General features: G+C 38.4%; 1 protein-coding gene across 1 annotated transcript in view; it reads right to left on the bottom strand.

The window, feature by feature from the left end:
- The window catches only part of LOC134748466 (venom carboxylesterase-6), a 39,680-nt gene that overhangs the window by 15,827 nt on the left and 185 nt on the right, over positions 1 to 23,668 (bottom strand). Inside the window, exons 2-8 of the mRNA XM_063683264.1 lie at positions 10,696 to 10,934; positions 9,602 to 9,796; positions 8,092 to 8,287; positions 7,548 to 7,682; positions 3,397 to 3,532; positions 2,791 to 2,918; positions 1,910 to 2,015 (exon numbers count right to left, since the gene is read on the bottom strand). Coding sequence (XP_063539334.1) covers positions 1,910 to 2,015; positions 2,791 to 2,918; positions 3,397 to 3,532; positions 7,548 to 7,682; positions 8,092 to 8,287; positions 9,602 to 9,796; positions 10,696 to 10,934 — 1,135 coding nt within the window. The remainder of the gene's footprint in view (positions 1 to 1,909; positions 2,016 to 2,790; positions 2,919 to 3,396; positions 3,533 to 7,547; positions 7,683 to 8,091; positions 8,288 to 9,601; positions 9,797 to 10,695; positions 10,935 to 23,668) is intronic.

The following is a 23,668-nucleotide window of genomic DNA, read 5'->3' as shown; positions in this document are numbered from 1 at the left end:
TAGCGAAAAATATTAAATGGCAACATTTATATTTCAGGAAACTGCAGTAATTTTATAATTTTATGAAAATCAGCGGGATTGCCTCTTACTTTTTAATTTATTATTTTTTGGTTCTAAAACTGCCAATAGTCAACGGCATTACTCATTCAGCCAATGGAACTGTTTTACATAAATTAAGTATTAAATAACAATTGAATGAGTAAAATAAGCAAATTTTTATGCCAAATAACTTTAAAAATCAATTTAACGTCATAATAACGTTTAACTGCGGCTGTACGTCTTTTTACTATGAAGGGGAGGCTTTTTGCGATAACTCAAAAACGAGTTTTCATTTAATGTCTTTCTTAAGCTCTGTTTCTACGATTTATTTTTATTTTTGGGACCCATGGTTCAAAATATAACATTTAAAACTTTCGCGTTTTGAACACATAAAAAAAGTTCAAAAGTTGATATGAACCCCCTGACCGATTCTTGAGGGAGGGAGGACACAATTTGTATTTCTTTCGGAGCGATTTTTTCCGAAAATATTTACTTTATCAAAAACTGTTTGGTTGAAGGGTTGTAGGGTTAAAGCGAAAAAAAAATTTACATCACCACTTTACATGTAGGGGAGTACCCTAAAAAATTTTTTTTTTAGATTTTATTGTTTTATTGATTTATATATCCATGCCAAATTGCAGCTTTCTAGCACTAACGATCACAGAGCAAAGCCTCAGACAGACAGACAGACGGACATGGCGAAACTATAGTTGACTACGGGACCCTAAAAAGCCATGTAAGAATTTGAAGTAAGTATTGTAATCAACCCTGTAATCATCTTTAATGGATATGGTAGAGTCCAGTGTAAAGTGCATAAAAATTACTCAAAAATATGTATATGTCCCATAGTTTTCTAATTCGCTGACATAAGAGCTATGGGACATATTTTTGAGCATGATGAGTGCACCCATATTTTTACAGTTGACTGTACCAATAATGAGACATAAACATAAACCACAAATCCTGTAAAATGGCAACATTTTACCATAAACCAGAGTCATAGAGCTGTCTAATTTCTGTCTGATGTTTTACAAGAGAAATGGCGCGGGGCGCCATAATGTCCAAGACTGGAGAAAAAAAATCCGTCATCGCCAGAAAAGGCGGAAAATGTAGGCGCGAAGGGGCGGTCTCCCATACAAAATTTGTTTTTCGCGCCTTTTTTCTACCGACAAACTGGGTTTGCCATAAGTGGCCATAATAGTATATGTTGAAACCAATTGCAGTAGATACCTTACATGAAATACCTACATAGAAAACGTAAATGTTTCATGATTGGGGCCGTTTATTTATACCATATACCTAAATGCATATACAGGTGTCCTTAACCATTGAACAAACCCTGAAAATCCTGAAATCTCAGGAATGCTCTAACAGTAATATTTTTTTATTAGAACAAAAGATAATAAAATACATTTTCAAACAAGTTATTTTCAATAATCGACAACAAAAAGAAACATACTAATCATTGGCAGTGTTTTTGATAATTTGTTCGAAAATGTGCGGCAATGATGACATTTGTCAACAGACAGTGTCATAAATAAAAAAAGAATCAAAAAGGTCGAAGAAGGTTTCATACTATGTATTTTTATTACCTCAGGAGCTATTAACACATACAGGCTGCTCCAAAGTAAAAAATCGTAATTACTTAATTTCTTCGTAACCGCTACACCGGTTGTTATGATACTTTGTATACTGGTTCTAAATACCCTAATGCACATGTACATTTCGGCTTTGTCCAATGGCAAAGGACTCCCTGTAAACGAGTATACTTCTTATGTTACTATAAATTCATTTTGATTGTGCAAGGCCTGTGTTTGGAGCGTATTACTTAGTTCAATTATGTTTACTTAGTTATACAAGTACAACTTACGCCTGAAAAGTAAGATGCCCTCCTGCGCATTATAGCCGGTAAGGAAGGGTACGTCGGCGCCCGGCAGCAGCGTCCGCGGGTGCTCCGTCAGGAACGCGTCGGCCACCTCCTGCACACCAACGTTTGGACGTAGGTTAAAGATACATCCTCAAATATTTGGTTATTAAAATAAGGACTTTATTTGACAGATTTTTGTGGGTCCTTTTCCCTGTGATTTAGGAAAACCCGTCCAACAACTAACTGTTACTGATGAAAAATGATATAGGTTAACTTATGTACAGTCGAAGGCAAAGACAAATGGCTTAAAAATATGTGAACACGACTTTAGTGTCTAAGGTGTAAGAGCGTACACATATTTTTGAAACTTTGGGAATGTATATATATAAGTTACAAAATCTCGTGCGCACTTATGTGACCGAGGTTCGGAAAATAGAGCAATTCACAATATCACAATGAACATCATGCGCGTACCTGTGCTTACATTTGTGGTTTCCTGATGTACGAGACAACGGGCTACTAACAGAAATAAAATCGCTTATTTCAGGCGGAGACAATGGGGTTCTTTAGGCAGGTTTGTCGATGGGATAAAAGGCGTGCGGCTGCACTTCGGACAAGAAAGGCAGTGCTACAGTGTTTTTCAGGCCGGCGGTCTTGACCAGCAAGCAAGGCGCGCATGGCGCAAGGCGCGTCTGCCATCGCCAGCACCTCGCTCGAAAGTAACATTACAAGAAGTGTAGTCTCATCTGAAGCTCCACGGCGGGCAAGAAAGGCAGTGCTACAGTGTTTTCCAGGCCGGCTGTCTTGTCCAGTGGGCATGCAAGGCGCGTCTGCCATCACCAGCACCTCGCTCGAAGGTAACATTACAAGAAGTGTAGTCTCACCTGAGACTCCACGGCGGGCAAGAACGGCAGTGCTACAGTGTTTTCCAGGTCGGCGGTCTTGCCGGGCGCGCCCGCTAGTCGCGCACCAGCCTTTACAAGCAGTTCGCTTGGAGTCGCTCGGAGGTATCCTTGATGTAAATAAACAAGATATAAGAATGATTTAATATAAGTATATAAGAGATATAATAAAACTCTTTTCGGCAGTTGAAATTTTTACCCGTAATAGTGCGCATAACGGACGCTCGAATAAGCTATTGTGTACGAGTAGATGCCTAGTTCTATGTAATGCTTCTGTAATAGGTATAGTTAGTCATGAAGTTATAAAACAGCTGTTTATGGCCTTGCTAAGTACAGTAGCGGTAAAAAATCTATCACTGTTATTTTTGCAGGCGAATTCACTCGAAAATTTATGAAATTAGACTATGTATTTATATCATGTAAATAATGACCCAATGAACCAATTAAAGCATGTTATAAAACTTATAATTATTTAAAAAAAACACCCAGAATCGAATCTTACCAACAATAAAACCTAGATGGATCGATTTTTGCAGTATACCGGTTTACGAATTACCCCGAATCCTAACCCCTCGTAACATCACTCACCGAGCAGTTCAGCCGTGCTGTTGGTGACGATGCCGAGCTCCCGGCCGAGCTCGAAGGCCCGCTCCAACGGGTCGTGCGCGAGCGCCCACGGCGATGTCGCCAGCCCGCTTTGCGCTATCGCACCATGGAATAAACCCTGGGACAACGACAAGTTACCACCACATTATTATGTGAAAGGAATAGTATACCTCTATACACTCATAATAAAAACCGGCCAAGTGCGAGTCGGACTCGCGCACAAAGGGTTCCGTACCATTACGCAAAAAAGGGCGTTGTATGGGAGTCCCACTTAAATATTTATTTTATTCTGTTTTTTTAGTATTTGTTGTTATAGCGGCAATAGAAATACATCATCTGTGAAAATTTCAACTGTCTAGCTATTACGGTTCATGAGATACAGCCTGGTGACAGACAGACGGACAGACAGACAGACAAACAGACAGACTGGCAGACAGACAGACAGACAGACGGACAGTGGAGTCTTAGTCCTAATCCTTTCGCTTGCTCGTGTTTCAATTCCACACTCGCGGGTAAAATACAACTTTGCACCCTTGTATAACAAATAACTATTGTCAAAGGACTAACTCATTTCAAACAGACAGAGAGAATCATACTATCTTTGTCTTACACTAGTACTAGCACCCAAAAGAAAAGGATGAGTATAGTTTTTTTTGTTCTTATTTACTGCCAATTTGGTTTGACCAACTATATACGTTTAGGTAGGATAAAGATCGGTTTAATTTTCAAAATTGGTAATCAAAATATTGTAAAAGAATTACGAATCTAGATTTAGGGTGTAGAGTCGGACTTAATTTAAACTTAGGCAAATACGCAAAATAAACTTTAAAAGAAATGAGCGTTGCATATACCTATCATCCTTGAATCCTACAGTGACGTAAGGCGATATTAACATGCTTTAAAATTAATTACTTTAATCATTGTGACTAATACTTTAAATCAACAACTTACCTATATATCAATAACTAACATGACTGTGACGGATCAAGTAGATAATGCCATTAATCAAATTGGTGATTATATGTCTTCGCAATCGTATTATTTGTTAGTATTTGATTTTATTGGGTGTAAGCAATTGACTAAATACTGAGATATGGGATATAAAACCGGACGCCTCTCTTGTAAAATGGTATGCAATTTTATCTCCGCGGTCCCCACAAGAGGCACAAGATGGGCTCGCACAAAAAACGACATGGTAGAGAGGTGTCACGGCTCACGGCTGCAAAGCATAGGCAGAGGCCACCCACCCACCTGTGTCGAGTGACGAGTGACAGAACGCCACAGCGTTTCGTTGACTGATACCAGCGGGCGATGGGATCAGCACATCCTTACGCCATTTTGTCATATCCCTACGCCATTATTCAGTTTATTATTAAGTATCTTGTAAATATAGGTGATTATTTTTTTAGTAAGTTACTTATTATTTTAACCATACTTTTATCCACATTTTATACCTAGCCTTTGACACCCAGGAGGTTAAAAAAACCGGCCAAGTGCGAGTCGGACTCGCGTTCCAAGGGTTCCGTACATAACACAATTTTTAACAATGTAGTTATTTTTTATGTGAAACGTGAGATGTTTTAAAAAAATCCGTAGGCTTGACTGCACATTTCTAATAGGTTTTCCTGTGATCTATAGGTATTGAAAGAGCTATTTTGTATTTTTTTTCTCAAAATTTTAGACCCAGCAGATTTGGAGATAAGGGGGGGGGGGGGGATTGTAATGTTTTGGCTATTTTCTTAAATAACATCTAAACTATTTATTATAAAATTACAAAAAAATATATATTTGAGATTCTCATAACGAGCTCTTTTATTTGATATGTAACACGATATAGTTTTAAAAACTTTATTTTTTAATTTTCTCATTTACCCCCCAAAAGTGGCCCCCATGTTTAAAATTCATTTATTTACGTTACATGTCCGTCTTTTGGTCACAAAATTACGTATGTGTACCAAATTTCAACTTAATTGGTCTAGTAGTTCCGTTCCGTTCCGTTTAGTGACTACAGCAGCAGCCAGCAGTTACTGCTGCAAGGACGCAGAGGCGTTGGTCACAAAAGAGAGGGAGGGACGGAGAGGCTCATCGAGCTTGCTCAAATGCACGTGCTGGTGCGATCCGTGAACACGGTTCGCAGTCGCTTAGTTTAACGCACTGGCACACACAAATATTATATGACCATTATATTATGGGTGGCACCAATGAGGATATAATAAGATAGAGCGGTACTGTCATAGTAAATTTTGTAACCACTTTAAACTCACTGCCATCTATCGACATACTTTAAAACTCAAAATGAAGATTTATAAAAATACGTTAAAATGTATTTAAATACGGATAAATGTTTTTTTTATTTGCATTAATTATTTTTATATGATTTTGATCCATGTTCTTTCACTGGTATGCGTTAAAATTATAAATAACAAACGAAACAGTCAACGCCCTCTATACGAGAGTAGTTCAAAACTAGTGGCGCCATCTGATCGAGAATCAAATTTTCGTGATTTTCGAGGCACGTTTTTTCCTTAGACTGTATTCATCTATTACGGAGTTATATCTATCTTTGGTGGCACTGATATATTATGTTACTTAAGCACTGTCACAAAAGACCGGAATTAAGCAAGAACCCGTCGCGAAAGCTTTGGTTAGCGCGCGTCGCGTCGGATGTTTGGAACTTACCTATGTTGAACAAATATTTTTTTTTTTTCTTTGAATCTTTAGTTCGTACAGCGACTGCACTAACATCTGGTGATGGGTATCTTTTGTTCCGCTGGACTTTTGAGACTCATTTGTCCGCTCCGGGCACGACCGTCCACCACCGCGTCCCAAATGGTTCTCTAATTGGTCCAGTTATTTTGGAGAAAATGGGCTGTGACAGACGGACAGACAGACAGACAGACGCACGAGTGATCCTATAAGGGTTCCGTTTTTCCTTTTGAGGTACGGAAGCCTAAAAACTACCTACATCTTACATTTATGTAAAAAGGTATAGCTCATTTATTAATACCTACGTCCGTTAACATTAACAGCTGAGCGGTACCTAGCCCAAAGGCCTATCAATTACGTGATCAATATACAATAGTATTAAGTACCTAATTAACCTTTTCAATTGATATGGGACGTGACGTCGCTAGTAAATATGTACGTGTTTAATTTACAAATACAGTTAATGATTTCGAACTAATCGAGTACATACTGTAGGCATTTTTGCATTATGATTATTGCTAAATAATAAGTACATGTCGAAACGCGTATATGATCTATAGGTAGATACCTAATACGTATAAAATACAATGGATTACTTCTGCTGCACTGTATTTATATTTTATGGATCCCTGTTGCAACAGTTGATGGTTTAGCTTATTTAATATGTCCACCAAAGTAATGAATTGAATTTTACCTATTAACCTTTTGAACGCCAATGACCAATATATAAGCACCGTAGGTTCAATGGCAAAGACCGACTAATCTGTCATAGACCACAGAGCAACATAGACCTACATGCATATGCATAAAGTTCAATTTCAGTTTTGACACTTCGGTGACGTTGCGTCTGAGTGACAGCTTTTGTGTTTGACACGGCGTTAAAAAGGTTAAACGTATTATTACAGAACTAATCTATGTAAGTAAATTATGTGACGTATTATGAATATTAAGATTTCATTATTCTTACTGTAAATTATGTGTTAGATATATTATAATTAGTAAATTGCTTCACCCTATCCGGGTTCATGTACCATAGTAATAAGTCCTAGACATAATTCATTGTACATGACTGCAATAAACGAATACGAATACTTTCAGATGCTGAAGGAGGGGCGCTTAATAATGTCGTACATTGTACTAGGAACGCTACGCTGATATTCCAATCTACGTTTGTATTTATATGGTAAGTCGGCTGCCGGTCGGTTCGTTAACTTACTTGGTATAGATATACTTAAGTAGATATTGGGACAGGCGCGGAGAAATCACACACACAACAACAGTTATGACACTCTCAGCGTCTTTTAAAAATTGCATCTTCATACTTGTTACCTTTGTGTGTGATTTCATTATTTCATCAGTATTTACATTCGTGTCTCCAAATTTTGAGACCTTATATTACATCAGTCAGAAGATTCACAAGATTCTACCTTCGACGCTGGCGATAGCATATGGAGATGCACGGAGGCGGCGCCAGCGGATTCTCCGAAGATAGTAACCTTATTGGGGTCCCCACCAAAGTGCTCGATGTTGTCGCGCACCCACTTCAATGCCATCACTTGATCCTGAACAAAAACAAAAAAAATTACATATCAGTCAGCAAACATTTATCAAGTCACATCTAATAATAAGATAGTAGGTAACAATTTTATTGTTTTAGTGTTCGTGTCTGATGAATATAGGCACGTGCGTATTGCAGTCAGCAAGTGGTGCTGTTGCATACCGCAGAATGCGGTTGCAGCAAAATGTTAAACAGAAACTTAAACAGGCACCGCGCTTGCCTAACTATCCTGAGGGATTAAATTTTGTCTGTGAGTAAAGTACCTATATACTTACGTTCTTTTAGTGATCTGATCTATATGAGTAAGCTTAAGATTTTGCGTGTTTGATTTAGACTTAGGTACTACCTAGAACACGTTTCGAAATTCAATTGATTGTCCACAACAACTATGTAGAGCGATCGTGTAAACTTGCCTTAAGGCCCATGTTCCCAGAGACCTCTTCATTCCCCAGGCTCAAGAACCCGAGCGCTCCAAGCCTGTAGTTCAAGGTGACGAGAACCACACCGCCGCCCACGAGGTGGTCCGGCCCGTATAGGAACGAGTTGCCAGAGCCCACCGCGAACGCGCCTCCGTGGATCCACACCATCACCGCCAGTTTTGGATTGTACCTTTGAACACGTTACCCGACCATTAATAACAATGATAACACTGGATTTGACACATCACTGACACCGAAAACATTATGTTTACGCACACAAACAAAAATTGCCGGACAGCTGACGAGGGGTCCGACATGGGTGAAATTATCGGAAGTTCCAATACGATGTCGGATGTCGGATCACGGATGGCCCTTATGAGGATGACTTTTAAGTGGCATGAAGTCCGCCTTTTTTGGGTGAACAATGTTAACATTTTTGTTGCCATGCAGATTTCTTAAATTATTAAATATTCGAATTTAAACTATCGTGAGACATATTAACTTAACTAACTTAGCGGGTTCACTCACGTGTTTTAGTCACTCGCGCGACATGTTTCATACACACATCACACACACATACATTGTAACATAACATGTCGCGCGAGTGACTAAAAACACGTGAGTGAAACCGAAGTAAGTTAGTTAAATTATTTAATATATTCAGAAAAAACATATGTTTTATACATTTTACTTCTATTCGATATCCCATATCGGATCGGACAATGTTAAAACGCTCTTATAGTGGAAATTCATAAAGTCTCTTCTAGAAAGTCTTCGATTACGCTTGAGTCAGCAAAACATGGGTTTTAGAAATAGGATGTTTCGAAATATTGGCTATGGAACACTGACCCGGTATGAGGCTTATGTGGGTATATGACTCATGTTGATAAGGCTCTGTGGTAATTATGAGTAGATACATTCGTGGTTTACCACTTCCATTATGAAATGCCTAGTTCTCGTACAGTAGGATAATTATTAGGTATAAAGTTTACATTGTTGACAGGTATGGCATAAGTAAGCAAGCAGCTATACATATATTATGTCTACTATGTACCCACTTAAGGGAAGTAATCTTTGATTCAATAAAATTACATAAAATAATGTGTTTTTGCAGGGTATTTTTTAAGGAAAAGGAAGTTAAATCTACAATTCACTTCATGACACAGAGTCATCTAAAATCTAAACAAAGCAGACAATTATTCAACTACATGGTCAATGTGATGGTCGCATTTATCAAAAATCTACACAAACAAATATTATTTGCTTCTCAGTAACACTTAATAATAGTTACCCAGTGAGCTTATCCGGCAGAGGCGACAGAGCCGGCGAGTAGGCATTAAGGAACAGGCGGTTCTCTTCGCCCTTGTAGGTGTTGAAATAGCAAGAAACGGAGCGGGGTAATTGACGTTTTAATTCAGCGCGTCATAGTTTATTAATGAATATGTACCTAGTGAGAATTGAATTATAAAGTTAGGTAGTGATTTTTACCTTACCCAGGACTTACCCAGTGAGCTTATCCGGCAGAGCAGGCGAGTAAACGTTAAGGAACAGGCAGTCCTCTTCGCCCTTGTAGGTGTCGAAGAGCATGAAGCGGTGCGGGCAGACGGCGCCCTCCTCCAGCGCGTCGCGCACCCCGGACCACGGCTCCAGCGGCGCCGGCGGCCGGAACCGCAGGGAGCCTTGCGGCGGCTGCGCGTATCTGGTGGGACAATAGTTATTTGTTTAACGAGGGGGAAAGTCGTTGGTTAACCTCTCGTGCTATATCGATACCCGAACAAGCGAAGACTCGAAAGTTGAACGATCGCAGCGAGTGGTTCGAAATGTGGAATCTTGAGCGTTGTGAGGGTTTCATGGAACGAGGGTTAAACAGACTGTGTCACCGAGTGAAAAACAAAACTTTTCACCACACCGACCGACCCAAGGAAAATACTAGCTATTAACTATTTATCATTAAAAAGGTGTATTCCCATCTGTGCCCGTCCCCTGACCGGCTGACTGGCAGAATGGGAATACACCACCTAAAAGTCTATTCCACCAACCAAAACTCTTATTATATTTTATGTTTTCTTTTATATTATGTAATGTCTTGTTTGTTTGTGCTTACGAATAAAATCTTATTCTATTCTATTCATAATGAACAAAACACTCAAAATTTGCACCTACATATATATTTCTTTATACTTTGCCACTCATGTGGACAAAATGCAACGTTTTTATTAGTTTTTGAAGTATCAAGAGAGCATTTTACCAGCTGGTGTGGCGAAAATACATTTATCAATTATTAAGAAAGGTAATAATTTGCCTTCTAACGATCTCAATTAAAAATTATGCAAATTCGCAACTCTTTTAGAAACAATAATTTTAATTCCGCAGTGCTACATTTTGCCAGGTGGTAGTTTGAATTAGGTTCAAAACGAGGGATTTCATTTCAGTAAAGGGGCCCACTGCTGACTATCAGTCCGCCGGACAATATCGGCCTGTCAGTTGTTCGGAACTGTCAAATTTTTGTTCTAACTGACAGGCCGATATCGTCCGGAGTGGGCCCCTTAACAGCGCCTCAGTAAACAGGTAAGTAAGTATCTTCAAGCTTGGACAAACCTAATGCCTTTGAAGCTATAATACGGCGTCTGCTGCGCAGTCCTAGCCACGACACGGCGGCCGCGCAGCGCACCGTGCTGCGTGAACACGAGCGGGCCGCCGCCCACGCGCATTCGGTCCACCAGCGCGTGCACCAGCCGCGCCGCGCGCGCCGGCACCGCCTGCAGTCGCCGCAGCGCGTGCTTCAGCCCCACGGACTCGCTCACCGTGCTCGACAGGCGACGCCATGCTCCCGTCACCTGACAAGAAATTATGTGAGTATATTCCACTTTACAAACATTTAACAAGACTAAGTAAATCTGTAGCGACTGTAGCTGATGAGAAGCTCATCAGGACTTAAGGATATCTAGTATAGGTATTAGGTATTGATTTATATCACGAGAAAAGTCATGAGTAAGCAATTTTAATCCCTCCCTAATGATGCCGGCCGAGTTGCACGGGTCATCCACATAATCGATATTACACTTTAAGATACCCAATGTGAGGAAAGACGAGACCCGCCGCTGCACCACTATGTCTTTATCAAACTCACATGAATTTGAACGGGACATTTTGTCCGACAGAGTGACGGCAGGTGCTAAATCTCACGGATGGGTGCATGACCGCTAGAATCAGACAAAGAAGAGCCGATCGTCCATCAGCTCGACGACAACATTGATGGAAAGAGATTAGGTCACTTTTGGATAATTGGCTCAGTACTAGGACTATCAGTGTATTTACTGGAAAAGTGCTTATGGTTACATAGCAGGCATGGATGGTAGGCTGAAGTCGACGATAAATGCGAGCCTTAAATAACTAAATTTAGTTAAACGTCGTTCAAGATCGAGCCACTTTAAACATAATTTGATTTTACTGCACTGAGATTCATAATCTGAGCTCAAAGCCGGCTTCAAAAAAATGGTTTTTTTATTCTTATTTAAAGGGCTTTTTCGAGTGAACGAATATGTCGCCCCTTCATAAATTTGGATCAAATGTACTTTAATTGGCTATTTTCATTAAATATTTATGTGAAATCTAAAGGAGACTTAGAAGAGCTAAAACAGTTGACGCAGCCTACCGAACGTAGTAAAGTTATGTCAGTTATGTGACAGTGGACGCATAAACTTAGTTGATGGGGCCGACGGCGGCGACGACTTCTTGAGTTGTGTTCTTAATGTTCTTATATTCGACAGAAAATTTAAACACGCCCATTATGTAACACAATTATTACCTAGGTGATACCAATATTACGTTACGCAAACCATATGTAAATTACGAATTTACACTTATTCATTTCATTTGCAGTTAATTAAGGCCGTAGACCCGACGTGAGCTTGCCAAGAGTGTCAAGACACTTTTTATTTCAGCGTAAATTTTGTTTTGGAATTAAGTACAAAAACTCGGAGTAATTTGCGGGTCAAAACTCTTTAAATCACTGTCTTTATCATCATTTAATCGATTTTAACGGCTTCCCTCTCACACGCTAGGTGCAACGGCATATGCTGATGAGATAATTACATACATTCAGACTCAGAGCCGCTTTAACTTACTTATATTATTATTATTATCCACTTAAGTAAAATTTTCACACTTTTCAAAAGCAGTGGAAAATTGCAAAAGTGTTGGTTGCTCGGTAATGGCATACCTACTGAGGGTAAGGCTTGCTTACGGTGTGGTGTACCTATCTGGTTTGATATCCGTTTCCCAAGTATTTATTAAAGCATTAATTAGCAAGGCTTATATCTGTGATGAAAGTGTATTGGTCAGATTAATGGCCCTATCTCACAGCCAAGAAGTTGTGGCCCACCGCATGACCGCAACGCTCCAGATATTCACTTAATAAAGGGTTCGTGAGAATCAAAACATTCAAACTATGGTAGCAATGCGCTGGCTGGCTAGTTGCGTTATGTTGCCTAAACATTATCGTTTTTCTACCAATTAGGTATAGGTAATCTGATTTAAAGTTACATAATATTTTAATCCTGTTAGTAATAAAGTCCCATGTTTTTAAGCGCTGGGATTCTAACGATAATAAGCTTATCTAAGCAATGTCTAAGGCTAAATTTAATTTCCGACTAAGAAGTCATCAATTTGTCGCGGTTCCTAAAACTCTTACCGTGTCCCAAAGTAAATCACCTTTTCGCGCTCTCCATGCAATATCTTAACGCGCTCTGCGTATCGCGATGTATTTGCAAGCAGTTGGGTGAAATTGTGTGAAGAGTGTATAAGGCCGGTTCTGTTCTGCGAGGCGATGGATAAACGGGAATCTTCTGTTATCTATTAAATCTGTTCGTTTTTTGTATATTTGTACTATTAGTACTATGCCTTATGGGAAACGGTCGAAGAGATAGTTCAGATCCGGAAACCGCTACCAATTTTTAGTATGTTGTTGGGCATGGTACTGGGTCTCCAAAACTGCCGGGAGACAGCGGCGCCGACCATCTACTTCAGCGGAATGACGTCATCAAAATTACTCCCGCCTCGTTGCGAATATTGCATTTTGCACCCAAACTATGCATTGCACATACACTTAAACGAAAGCCAATGAAATATTATATATTTCACTAATACACTATGTACCAAAATATACAATAGTTTAAGAGAAATTTAAAAATAAATAAAAATGATGAAAATAAAATTTCGATTATTTTGGTTTTTCAACCAAACCAAAAGTCGGACGTTAAATTTCCATGCGAAACATGGAAATTGCTCCACCGACAAGAGACTTACTCTTAAGTATATGATGATGACTACAAAATTAAAGCTGATGTCTCAAGCCACACACTGATATCAAAGTAATCAAAATCAGACCAAAAATGTGAAAATTATGCATACAAATGTAGGTATTTGCTAGAATAAATGCATTAAAGTTAAAAAAATCGAAATTGGTAATTTTCAGGATAATCCGCATAAGCTTCTAGTATGTTATTAGCAATATAAAAAGGATCATAAAACTGCTGGGAGACAATCTCTATAGTGCCTATAAGGCAGTGCACTATATTAGTGGTACTCGTTTTTAACCGACTTCAAGATTTCAAAGGAGGAGGTTCTCAATTCGGTTGTTTTTTTTATTTTTTTTTTTTATTTTTTTTTTTTTTATTTTTATTTTTTTTTTATGTTTGTTACTCCATAACTCCGTCATTTCCGGACCGATTTTGAAAATTCTTTTTTTGATTGTAAGTATATACATACAGATTGGTCCCGTTTTTGTCAAAAAGCAGTTCTGATGATGGGATCCATAAGGAATCGAGGGAACTCCTCAAATGTTAAAGGCATACATATAGTGATTTTAGTATTTTCATCAACAAATCAAGCACTTACATTTAAAAAAGTGACATTTGATGAAGTGGAACTGCTGATGATGATCAGAACGGAACTCTTCAATGACGCATAGTTCACGTTTGGCGATTTGTCCTCTTCGTTATGTTTGTTAAGCAAGTTAGGTTTTCAAGAAACATTTTTGTCAAGCTCGAGTTCTGATGATGAGATCCATGAGGAATCGAGGGAACTCCTCAAATGGGAAAGGCATACATATAGCGATTTTTGTATTTTTATCAACAAATCCAGCATTTCCATTTTAAAAACTGACATTTGATGAAGTGGAACTGCTGATGATGATCAGAATGGAACTCTTCAATGACACTTAGTTCACGTTTGGCGATTTGTTCTGCTATAAAGTAGGTTAGGTTAGGTTAGAGTTGTGACCCTTACAGAAACGAAATGCTACCAGAAAAGTAGGTTAGGTTAGGTTAGAACTGCACCCTTACAAAAACGAAATGCTACTAGAAAAGTGGGTTAGGTGGGTGGTTGGGTTTTGATCTGCGATTCTCACAGAACAGAACTGCTATCAGAAAAGTAGGTTAGGTTAGAGCTGTGACCCTTACAGAAACGAAATGCTATCAGAAAAGTAGGTTAGGTTAGAACTGCGACCCTTACAGAAACGAAATGCTACTAGAAAAGTGGGTGGTTTTACCTCCTTTTCTACATTATTAGGCAAAAGATGCTGCCTTTTTTATTTCATTGTCTGGAATCTAAGAGTGCACCATCAACAATAAGTGAACTTTCAGCGGCATCCCCCATTGAAGTCGGTTTTTTTTCTTAAAATTTTTTTTTTTTTTTTTTTGTGTATACTTTGATTGAATTTTACAGTGAATTAGTACTAACTGTTATTCTGTGTAATTTTTGGAACAAATAAATAAATAAGGAGGCTGACATGACCAGTCTAATGCCAATGAGGGCTAGTTTCTCATTAGTTTCTTAGTAGCATATCGTCTCTGTAAGGGTCGCACTTATTACTCTCCGAGTCCGAGTTCAGGTCCGGGTCCAAGTCAAAATCGAAATCGCCAAACATGTACTGTCGTTGAAGAGTTCCGTTCTCATCATCATCAGTAGTTTCAATTAATTAAATGCGACAATTTTTAATGTAAATGCTTCATTTTCTGATGAAAATACAGAAATCTCTATACGTATGCCTTTAAGATTTGAGGAGTTTCGTCCATTCCTCATGGATCCCATCGTTACAACTCGAGCTTGACAAAAATGTGTCTTAAAAACTTAACTTGCCTTACAAACATAACGAAGAGGACACATCGCCAAACGTGAACTATTATGCGTCGTTGAAGAATTCCATTCATGTCACTTTTTTAAATCTAAATACTTGATTTGTTGATTAAAATACTAAAATCACTCTATGCTCTAACATTTGAGGAATTCCCTCGATTCCTCATGCATCCCATAATTAGAACTGCGTTTTGACAAAAACGTGACCAATCTGTATGTATATATATATACTTACAATCAAAAAAAGAATTCTCAAAATCGGTCCAGAAATGACGGAGATATGGAGTAACAAACATAAAAAAACATACAACCGAATTGATAACCTCCTTTTGATATTTGGAAGTCGGTTAAAAAACGGCATGAACGGCGTTCCTGTGCATGTACATGTACCTACCTATGAGCTGCAGATTTAGAACTCCCCTTTAGGTCAAATAATTATTAGGTAAGCATCTTAACAAACTCTGTCTTTCTCGAATCTTAGCGTTTATCCCGGTTGTATCTTCAGCTGCTGCTTTGGAGCCAAGGGTCCAAAATAACCTTGCTCTTTCAAGTCTTTCATAATACGTAGATACCTATCTACCTACTTGCATACATAAGATGTGTCAGCCTACTGCACTTTCTCAATACACCATTTGATAATCGAATTTATTGGTTCTTTCGCTTGTATTGTAACATCAGCGCCATTTCAAAAGTTACGTAATGTTTCAAAACTCCATCCATGAACTGCTAAATGTCAAGGTGAGTTTCCCTATTATATTTGCGCATTTGTATCACTTAGTTAATTAACCAATTAATTATTAAGGTGCAAAATGTAACCATATAGAAACGGTACCTGCTGCCTATATGAGTTTTTTATGGCACGCTAAAATATTAATTCTTTATTGTGTAGAATTCTGTTAACACTGACTTAACACATAGGACATGAGATGTTTGTATAATTTAAGGTTAGTTTACGTTTAATGATGATGATTTATCAATATGATCACTCCTCACATTGGCTTCTCTTACCATCTTTATGTTGACGATCTCTTTGACGAGCTTTGCACACAAGCGAACGAAGGACATTAATCATGCAGTATGTATCATGAATAGTAATTTAAGCCGTCTTTCTGCATTGTCACGTTTTTTTGGAATTGTGGTTAACCCAACCAAATGTCAAGCCATCGTGCATGCTGGGAGCCCGCGGATGCTCGCGTTGCTGAATTTGAATAGTATAGCACCGGATCAGGTTTGAGGATGTCGTGATACCGCTTTCACCTAAAGTGAAAAATCTGGGTCTGGTTATATGTAGAGTGTCTGATATATGTATGTCGCAGAGTGACGAACACGCTGAGGGCGCTTTACAGGTTTAATAACTTCTTGCCAATAAGTACAAAGATCCTCCTCGTTCAAGCTCTTATCCTTCCTGTGATCGATTTTGCTGATGTGTTCTACTCCAATGTCGTTCAAACCTCCCTTAACAAACTGGATATACTTACTGCTCAATAACGGCATTAGGTTCATATTTGGCCTTCGGAAAAACGATCACATATCAACTTATCGTATAAGCAACTTGATTGGCTTCCCATTCGTGAGCGTAGATCTTTGAGACTGTTAAGTACTCTTTATTCTCTTCTTTTTGACCCTGCTCCACCTAAATATTTCAGATCCAAATTTAAATTTGTTACTGCTCGTCCTGGTTGGTCTCTCCGTACCTCCCGTAGCTTTCTATTCCCCCTCATCGTTCCGGTTTTCTAACCAACTCTTTCTCTGTTCAGACGATACGCCTGTGAAGCGACCTTCCACTCAATATCCGGAAAGCCCAGAGTAAATTGACCTTTAAGCGCATGCTGCGTATGCGTAAGCATTTATCTGCGAAATGTACCTTAAATAATGTTTCAGAGTTATAATGTCAGACGTAGATATTTATGTAAGTACATCATACAAAGTATATGTGTATTTAAGTTTATGATTTCATAGTATATTAATTAGTATTTATTTTATAAAAAATAGTAGGTAGTGATTATCGTTTTAATTTTTCTATTATAAATCCTGCACTGGACCTAGCAACCGTCTCTTTTTACCCCAGTGGTTGAATGGTAGAGAATGCCTTATGGCATTAAATCCGCCATCTGTACTTATGTTTATGTGCAATAAAGTTTAAATAATAAAATAAATAATAATAATGATCACGATTCACGGTACTCAAGATTCATGGTAGGGTACGCATCATCCATCTCACAGAGCACCAACCTCTTTAGCGTGACAGTCGACCTACTTCTTCTAATTTCTTTGCATCATCTGGCAAAAATGTCTTGCTTACTATAATGCTGTAGGTATGTTTCGGTCTAGTACAGTTTATTTTTTTAGTATAGGAACTACTACCATACCTACAGATTAGATTGCTACACTTGTTATGACTGTAAAAACAAGTAGGCAGGTACGTTTCTACTTCTAGTGTACGTTGACCTCTTGTTTTCACTATCGCATAAAGCAACTGTTCACTGTAACAGGGTCACAGTTTGTCGAGTTACACATTTGACATTACTTAACATGCACAGGGTTGTCCCAAATTAGCCTGTGCCAAGGCTCTCGAGAGCCGAATTTCTTGCCCATCCTGCTATATTGTATAGTCCACGTCTTCGTTGCGCGATGGTTTAAGCGCTTATTATATGTTAAAGAGCCCCACTTTCTAGATATACAGACTTGCAGTTAAGAATGTGATTCATCGAGACCCAAAAAAGTTTCTGTTGTTGATTTATTATGTTTTAATTATGTTCCTCGATAGTCAATGAAAATAGTGACAACACTGTAGGGTGAAGGTTTTTTATTGTAATTTTAACAGCCCCAGTTACTTCATTAGATTATTCTCATATAAGATTATGAATGTGCTTAAAAGCACATCATATTATTATTACAATAATTACAGTACAGGCAAGATCGAAGTTGCGCGAAACACCTGTTATTAGTGTTATTGCAAATGTCAATTGAACGAGATCACCAAATCGATTAGATACGTAGGATGTGGACCAATGGGAATTGCGAAAAATACTGTGACTAAAATGACGTACTTACCCTAGATGTGGAATATGGGAATTTATGGTGAAACATGGGCTCAGCGAGTGAGCTGTACCCACGGTAGGCAGATCACTATCGAAGAAAGAATAAATACAATGAACTTGGGTGTTCATTCTTTAGTGGGAAATAACTGACAAGGGACGGGGAATTAATAAAATGGACAGTGTTCAAATCGTACGTACCGAAGAGCTGAAAAAGCTCAGATATGGTAAGTCGGTTCCCTAACATAAGTATCCACTTTTCCATACAATTTGTATGGCAACTTGGTTACTTAAGTTGGGGCACCGACCGTACATAGCCAGCTTACGTCTTTACGCCTTTGTAGCTTGTAGTTTTGATTTGGATCTTTTATTACGGGCTGCGATGAGGCTGCAAAACCGGCAGTACCTACCTATTAATCAAATACTTAATACGAACTTTTTTTTTACGAGCTTTCGTGTTTTGAAATATATAGCACAGAAATTACTAATTATATAATACGACTATGTAATAATATTGCTTAGACACCAGCAGCTGTATTGTTGTATTTTACATATAAATAAATGCTACAAAAACACTGTTGCTACTAAATTGTAGGGTAAGATGGTTGACACTGAATCACTCCCTTTTCTAATGACCGTATCTCGAGTAATAAGGTAATAACTGTGATACATATTTGATTTGTGAACTATTGTAGACATAATTTATTCAAGTTTCATTATGTTATACTTCAAAATCTAAATTTCTAACCATTTAGTGCCACAAACGCTTTTAATGAAAAATGGGACTTGACTTACTGTGCAACAGGGGGTGGGTACACTAAATCACCCGGTGGTCTGCAGTAAATCAAAGATGGAAATCGTCTGCTAAATTACTGGACTCGTTGGTTATTATGATCAAACGACTTGCGATCTTCTTGAAAATAAATATTTGATCAATGAATAGACCTGCTGTTAGAACAATTTTTTTACGTTCCGAACAACTGACAGGCCGATATCGTCCGGCGCAGGCGGACTGATAGTCAGTGGGCCCCTTTAGGAAATTTCTACATGCAGTTTTTAGTTTAATTACAAGTTAAATTAACTTTTTATTCGCTAAAAAAATTTGCATTGTCAGAGTTCCTTTAGCGAGCTATGACCTATGACCCACTGTCAACCTGATCCAGTCGATCGACTGTCGTCCCAGGCCTCAATTACAAAATAAATTTAAATTAAAAAAATAAACAATGAGTCAAAATATAAATCAATGTCATCTAGAAGTACCTTATTAACCTTTTGGACGCCAATGACGGATATATCGGCAGTGTAGGTCCAACGCCAAAGACCACAGAACACAGGGTAACATAGACCTACGTGCAATTGCATAAAGTTCAATTTCGGTTTTGACACTTCGGTGGCGTGGCGTCCGAGTGACAGCTTTTGCGTTTGACACGGCGTCGAAAAAGTAAAATTTGTTAAAAAAAATATATATATGAATTCATACAGTTATACATATATTTCGGATAAACACATTAAACTTTAATAATCGTAAATATTTGCCACCGCCGCAAATTCACTTAAACAGATCTCCTTGTCGTTGTGTTGATTGTATTGAATATTTACTTAGGTTAGTAAAAACTTCTTGCCAAGGGGCAATTTTTTATGCGGAAAAAAGTATTAGAAATATTTTGGGCTTTCTCAGAATTTGTGATAATTACTGTGCACCACCAACCCACTGTCAACGAGCTTACCCTACTCATTTTGTGGATCTTAATTAATGCAGCGGTAAATTTCATTTACAGTAAATATGATGCTACTTTACTGCACTAGTGCGATAATTAGCACATTACGTAACTGTCGAATATTTAATGGGCCATATGTATAGTCAGACTCGTGCGAACACTTGTAGGTGTTTCCCATTTTTCTTTACGCGGCAGAGACGTGGACAGTGCGCGAGTTGGAAAAGGGGAAGATAGATGCCCTGGAGATGTGGTGCTGGAGGAAGATGCTTGGGATATCGTGGACGGACTTCCGCACCAACGTGTCCATACTCCAGGAGCTCGGCATCACACAGCGTTTATCGACCGTAGTACAGTCGCGTATACTACAGTACTTTGGACATGTCTCTAGGCGAGATAACGACTCCATAGAGCGACTGATCGTACAAGGCAGAATGGAGGGAACCAGATCGCGCGGCAAATCACCTATGCGCTGGACTGACTAAATAAAGTCCGCAGTGGGAAACCGCGTATCTGAGTGTGCTAGACAGTCTGCCAACAGGGAGAGATGGCGGGAGATCGTGCGAAGAGCTGTGTCCGCCTCTACTACCGATGCGGACGCTTCAACGTGACCACGACCGCTCTGTCAAGAGCGATACGACAGAGAAGAAGATGTATACCTACTCTAAAACGTTGTACGATACATGTGCGAATAGGTAATTCGCAAGTTTCGCAACTCGTGCCGATTTTTAAAACACTCCGTTCGGCCGTGTTTTAATTTATCGCCACTCGTTGCGAATTTCCTATTTTTCGACTATTAAGCAAGACTTTGCATAATTCTTTCAATACACAACCTACCGCGGGCACTTCTTTTTGAAGCTGGTTAAAACTTTTAGTCTAAGCAGATGTTGCATCAGTCGACCGCCGAGCAATACCGCAAGTCCGCAATGCAGTAAGTATATGGAGCCACAAGGTTGTCAGTAGATCACCGTTTCCGGCACAGTAGGTAAAGACCGGATCTCAGACTTTACTGCTCAATTAACGTTGGTATTTTCATATTCGATGACAAGTTTCTGCTTTTGACACCGTGATCGAAATCGTATCTGAACCAATTCTAATGAGCCCAAATTCCATATAATTGGGTCAACAGTGTTTATAGGTTAGGTATGTTCTTTGGTTCTATCGACTTTTATCCCGAATAGATCAACAAAAAATATGGCCAAAAGCATGTATATATGTGGGGCCATGCTTAGTGTAGGGTTCCGTAGTTACCCGCCCGTCACAATAAGCTATTAAGTGGTATCTTGTGTAGGTTATACTTATAACAAGCAAAAGGTACTCCACCTTTGCAGCACTTTTACTAAGAAGGGAAGGGTTTTATGCAAAAAATCTAAAATGGCAACCGATCATGTTCGCTAAGTATAGTTTTTTATTGAAAGTATTTACAATTAAGCTTTACGTACATGTTTTTTTTTCTAAATTTTTGTACTCATGGTACTTACCCTAAATTTTTTTTGCAATTTTTATTTTAACATTTGCATGTCAAGATTGATTTATGTAGCCATGCCAAATTGCAGCTTTCTAGCACTAACGATCACGGAGCAAAGCCGCGGACGGACATGGCAAAACTATAAGGGTTCCTAGTTGACTACGGAACCCTAAAAAGTGGAGATGGATTGGCCATAAAATAAAAAATCCTCAGCAATCCAGCAACCGAGTTGAGAGGATGACTCCAATTTGACAGTAGATCCAAACTGCAGGGTCTGGAGGATAGATAGTAGTACGAGATAGAAAACAAAATCGTCAGATTAGAGGATGGATGAGGGTGCCAAATTATAAGTAATGAATACCAGTGTTTTAGTAAATCTGTGAATAATTTCATTAAAGGTAAATTAATATTTACATATCCTATTGCCACCTCTCTCTAGTTCCATCTTCATGCCAGCATTGCAGCCACCTTCATGTAGGTACGTATAACGATTATAATATTACCTTAGTATTATTGCGATTTTTATCAAATTGTACCATGTGATTGAACTTCGAAAAATAGGTGACATATAAATATGTGGTTGATAAGATTTAATTTTGACAGACTCCCAAAAACCGATTCCTTTTATTACAGTAAAATTTCCTCGGCCTCATGCGACTGAATCCATAATTCCATACCTACTGCATGTGCACAATCTACTGAAGATGCAATACAAAATACAAAGACGGTGCTACAACAGTTACATAGTATACACACTTACATTACACACACATTACTATTACACTTACTTAATATATCTACTCGTTATTTCGCCCGTCACGAAATAATTCAATAGAATGAATGGCGGTGATGGTGATCGATCCTCGTTTAAAGAAGCACTCGTTTTATAACAAACACCGTTACGTAAGGAAGTGTAATATGGTCGGTAAGAATGCGGGACAGTTCTCGTTACCTAATAATGGATATTGCTGTTTGGAACATATTTGTCAGGGGAATAGCGCAATAATACGCGACGTTACTTGCTCCGAAAATGCCTTATTTAATGTCCAAGCCGTAAAGTTTTCTTTGTAACGGCTACATTGTTTTATGTTAGTAGTTTTGTAATTTATGGAAATTAGTCTTGAAGTCCCACTTTCTTATGTTCTAAATTGAAAGAGCTCCCTCAGCTTTCAACTAAGTACCTACATATATGTATATTAGTTCTTAAGTTTGCATTGAAGCTTTATCTGTTTAATGATAATGACGTCATTAAGGCGACATAATGAAAGAATAATGCGATCCAACCGTTTTCGATTTCGATTCATTAGGGCAGACAAATTGTTTGGCATAGAGTCTGTGCGGAAAAGAAGAGTCGTAAAATATATTAGATCCCATACATTTCACGACTCTTCTCTTTCCGCACATACTCTACTTAAGAGTCCCCAGCAAGCTCGGTTCTCCATACAAACGTAGTTACGCTCTCATTTTAAAACGACTAGCTAGATTGCTCTGAAATTTTGTACTTACAATCAAGTCCTGCAATTAGTTTATGTAGCTTCAGATACCATAGTTAAATAAGGATTCCTTTTGTACCTTTTTTGGTACACAACCCTAAAAATACAGCGAATTTGAGTTTTTCATACAAAACTTGTTTTTGCTCTATTTCGTTTGTTTTATAAACTGGAGCTATATAAACTAATTACAGGGCTTAGTTATACCACTTATACCTCATGTCATTGTATGTGCAAAGCAAGTGCAAAGTTTCATTACAATCCAACCCGTAGTTTTAAAATGAGAACGAAACTCCGTTTGTATGGAAAAGTGATATTCGGCCGAGCTTGCCGGGGACTCTTAATACAATCTGGCAATAAATGATGGAACAATATATAAGTAGCTATTTAGCGTGCACCCTATTATTTTGACTTTGCTATTTTTATCCCAAGAACATCTGAAATGTACTTACTCTAGAAAGAATGAAGTGCAAGGTAGAGTAAAATATAGCGTAAACTCTACGTTTTACTTTAGCTTATAAGTAAATAAAAATAAGCCAGCCTGGTTTTGAATTTCTCGCACTCGAAACTTAACTTATATACTTGCCTTTTATGAGTTTTATGTCAGGAATACCATTTGATATTTATCTCTAGCTTTTCCGTAAAGACAAACGATGAGTTTAAGAAAAGGAACCTGTCTTATGTTCTTGCTTTCTTGCGCATCTTGAGCCTTCACTGTAATAT

This window comes from Cydia strobilella, chromosome 16 (assembly GCF_947568885.1).
Source record: "Cydia strobilella chromosome 16, ilCydStro3.1, whole genome shotgun sequence".
Taxonomy (NCBI): Eukaryota; Metazoa; Arthropoda; class Insecta; order Lepidoptera; family Tortricidae; genus Cydia; species Cydia strobilella.
Note: the sequence above shows the minus strand (reverse complement) of the source record. Positions and strands in the feature narration are given on the sequence as shown.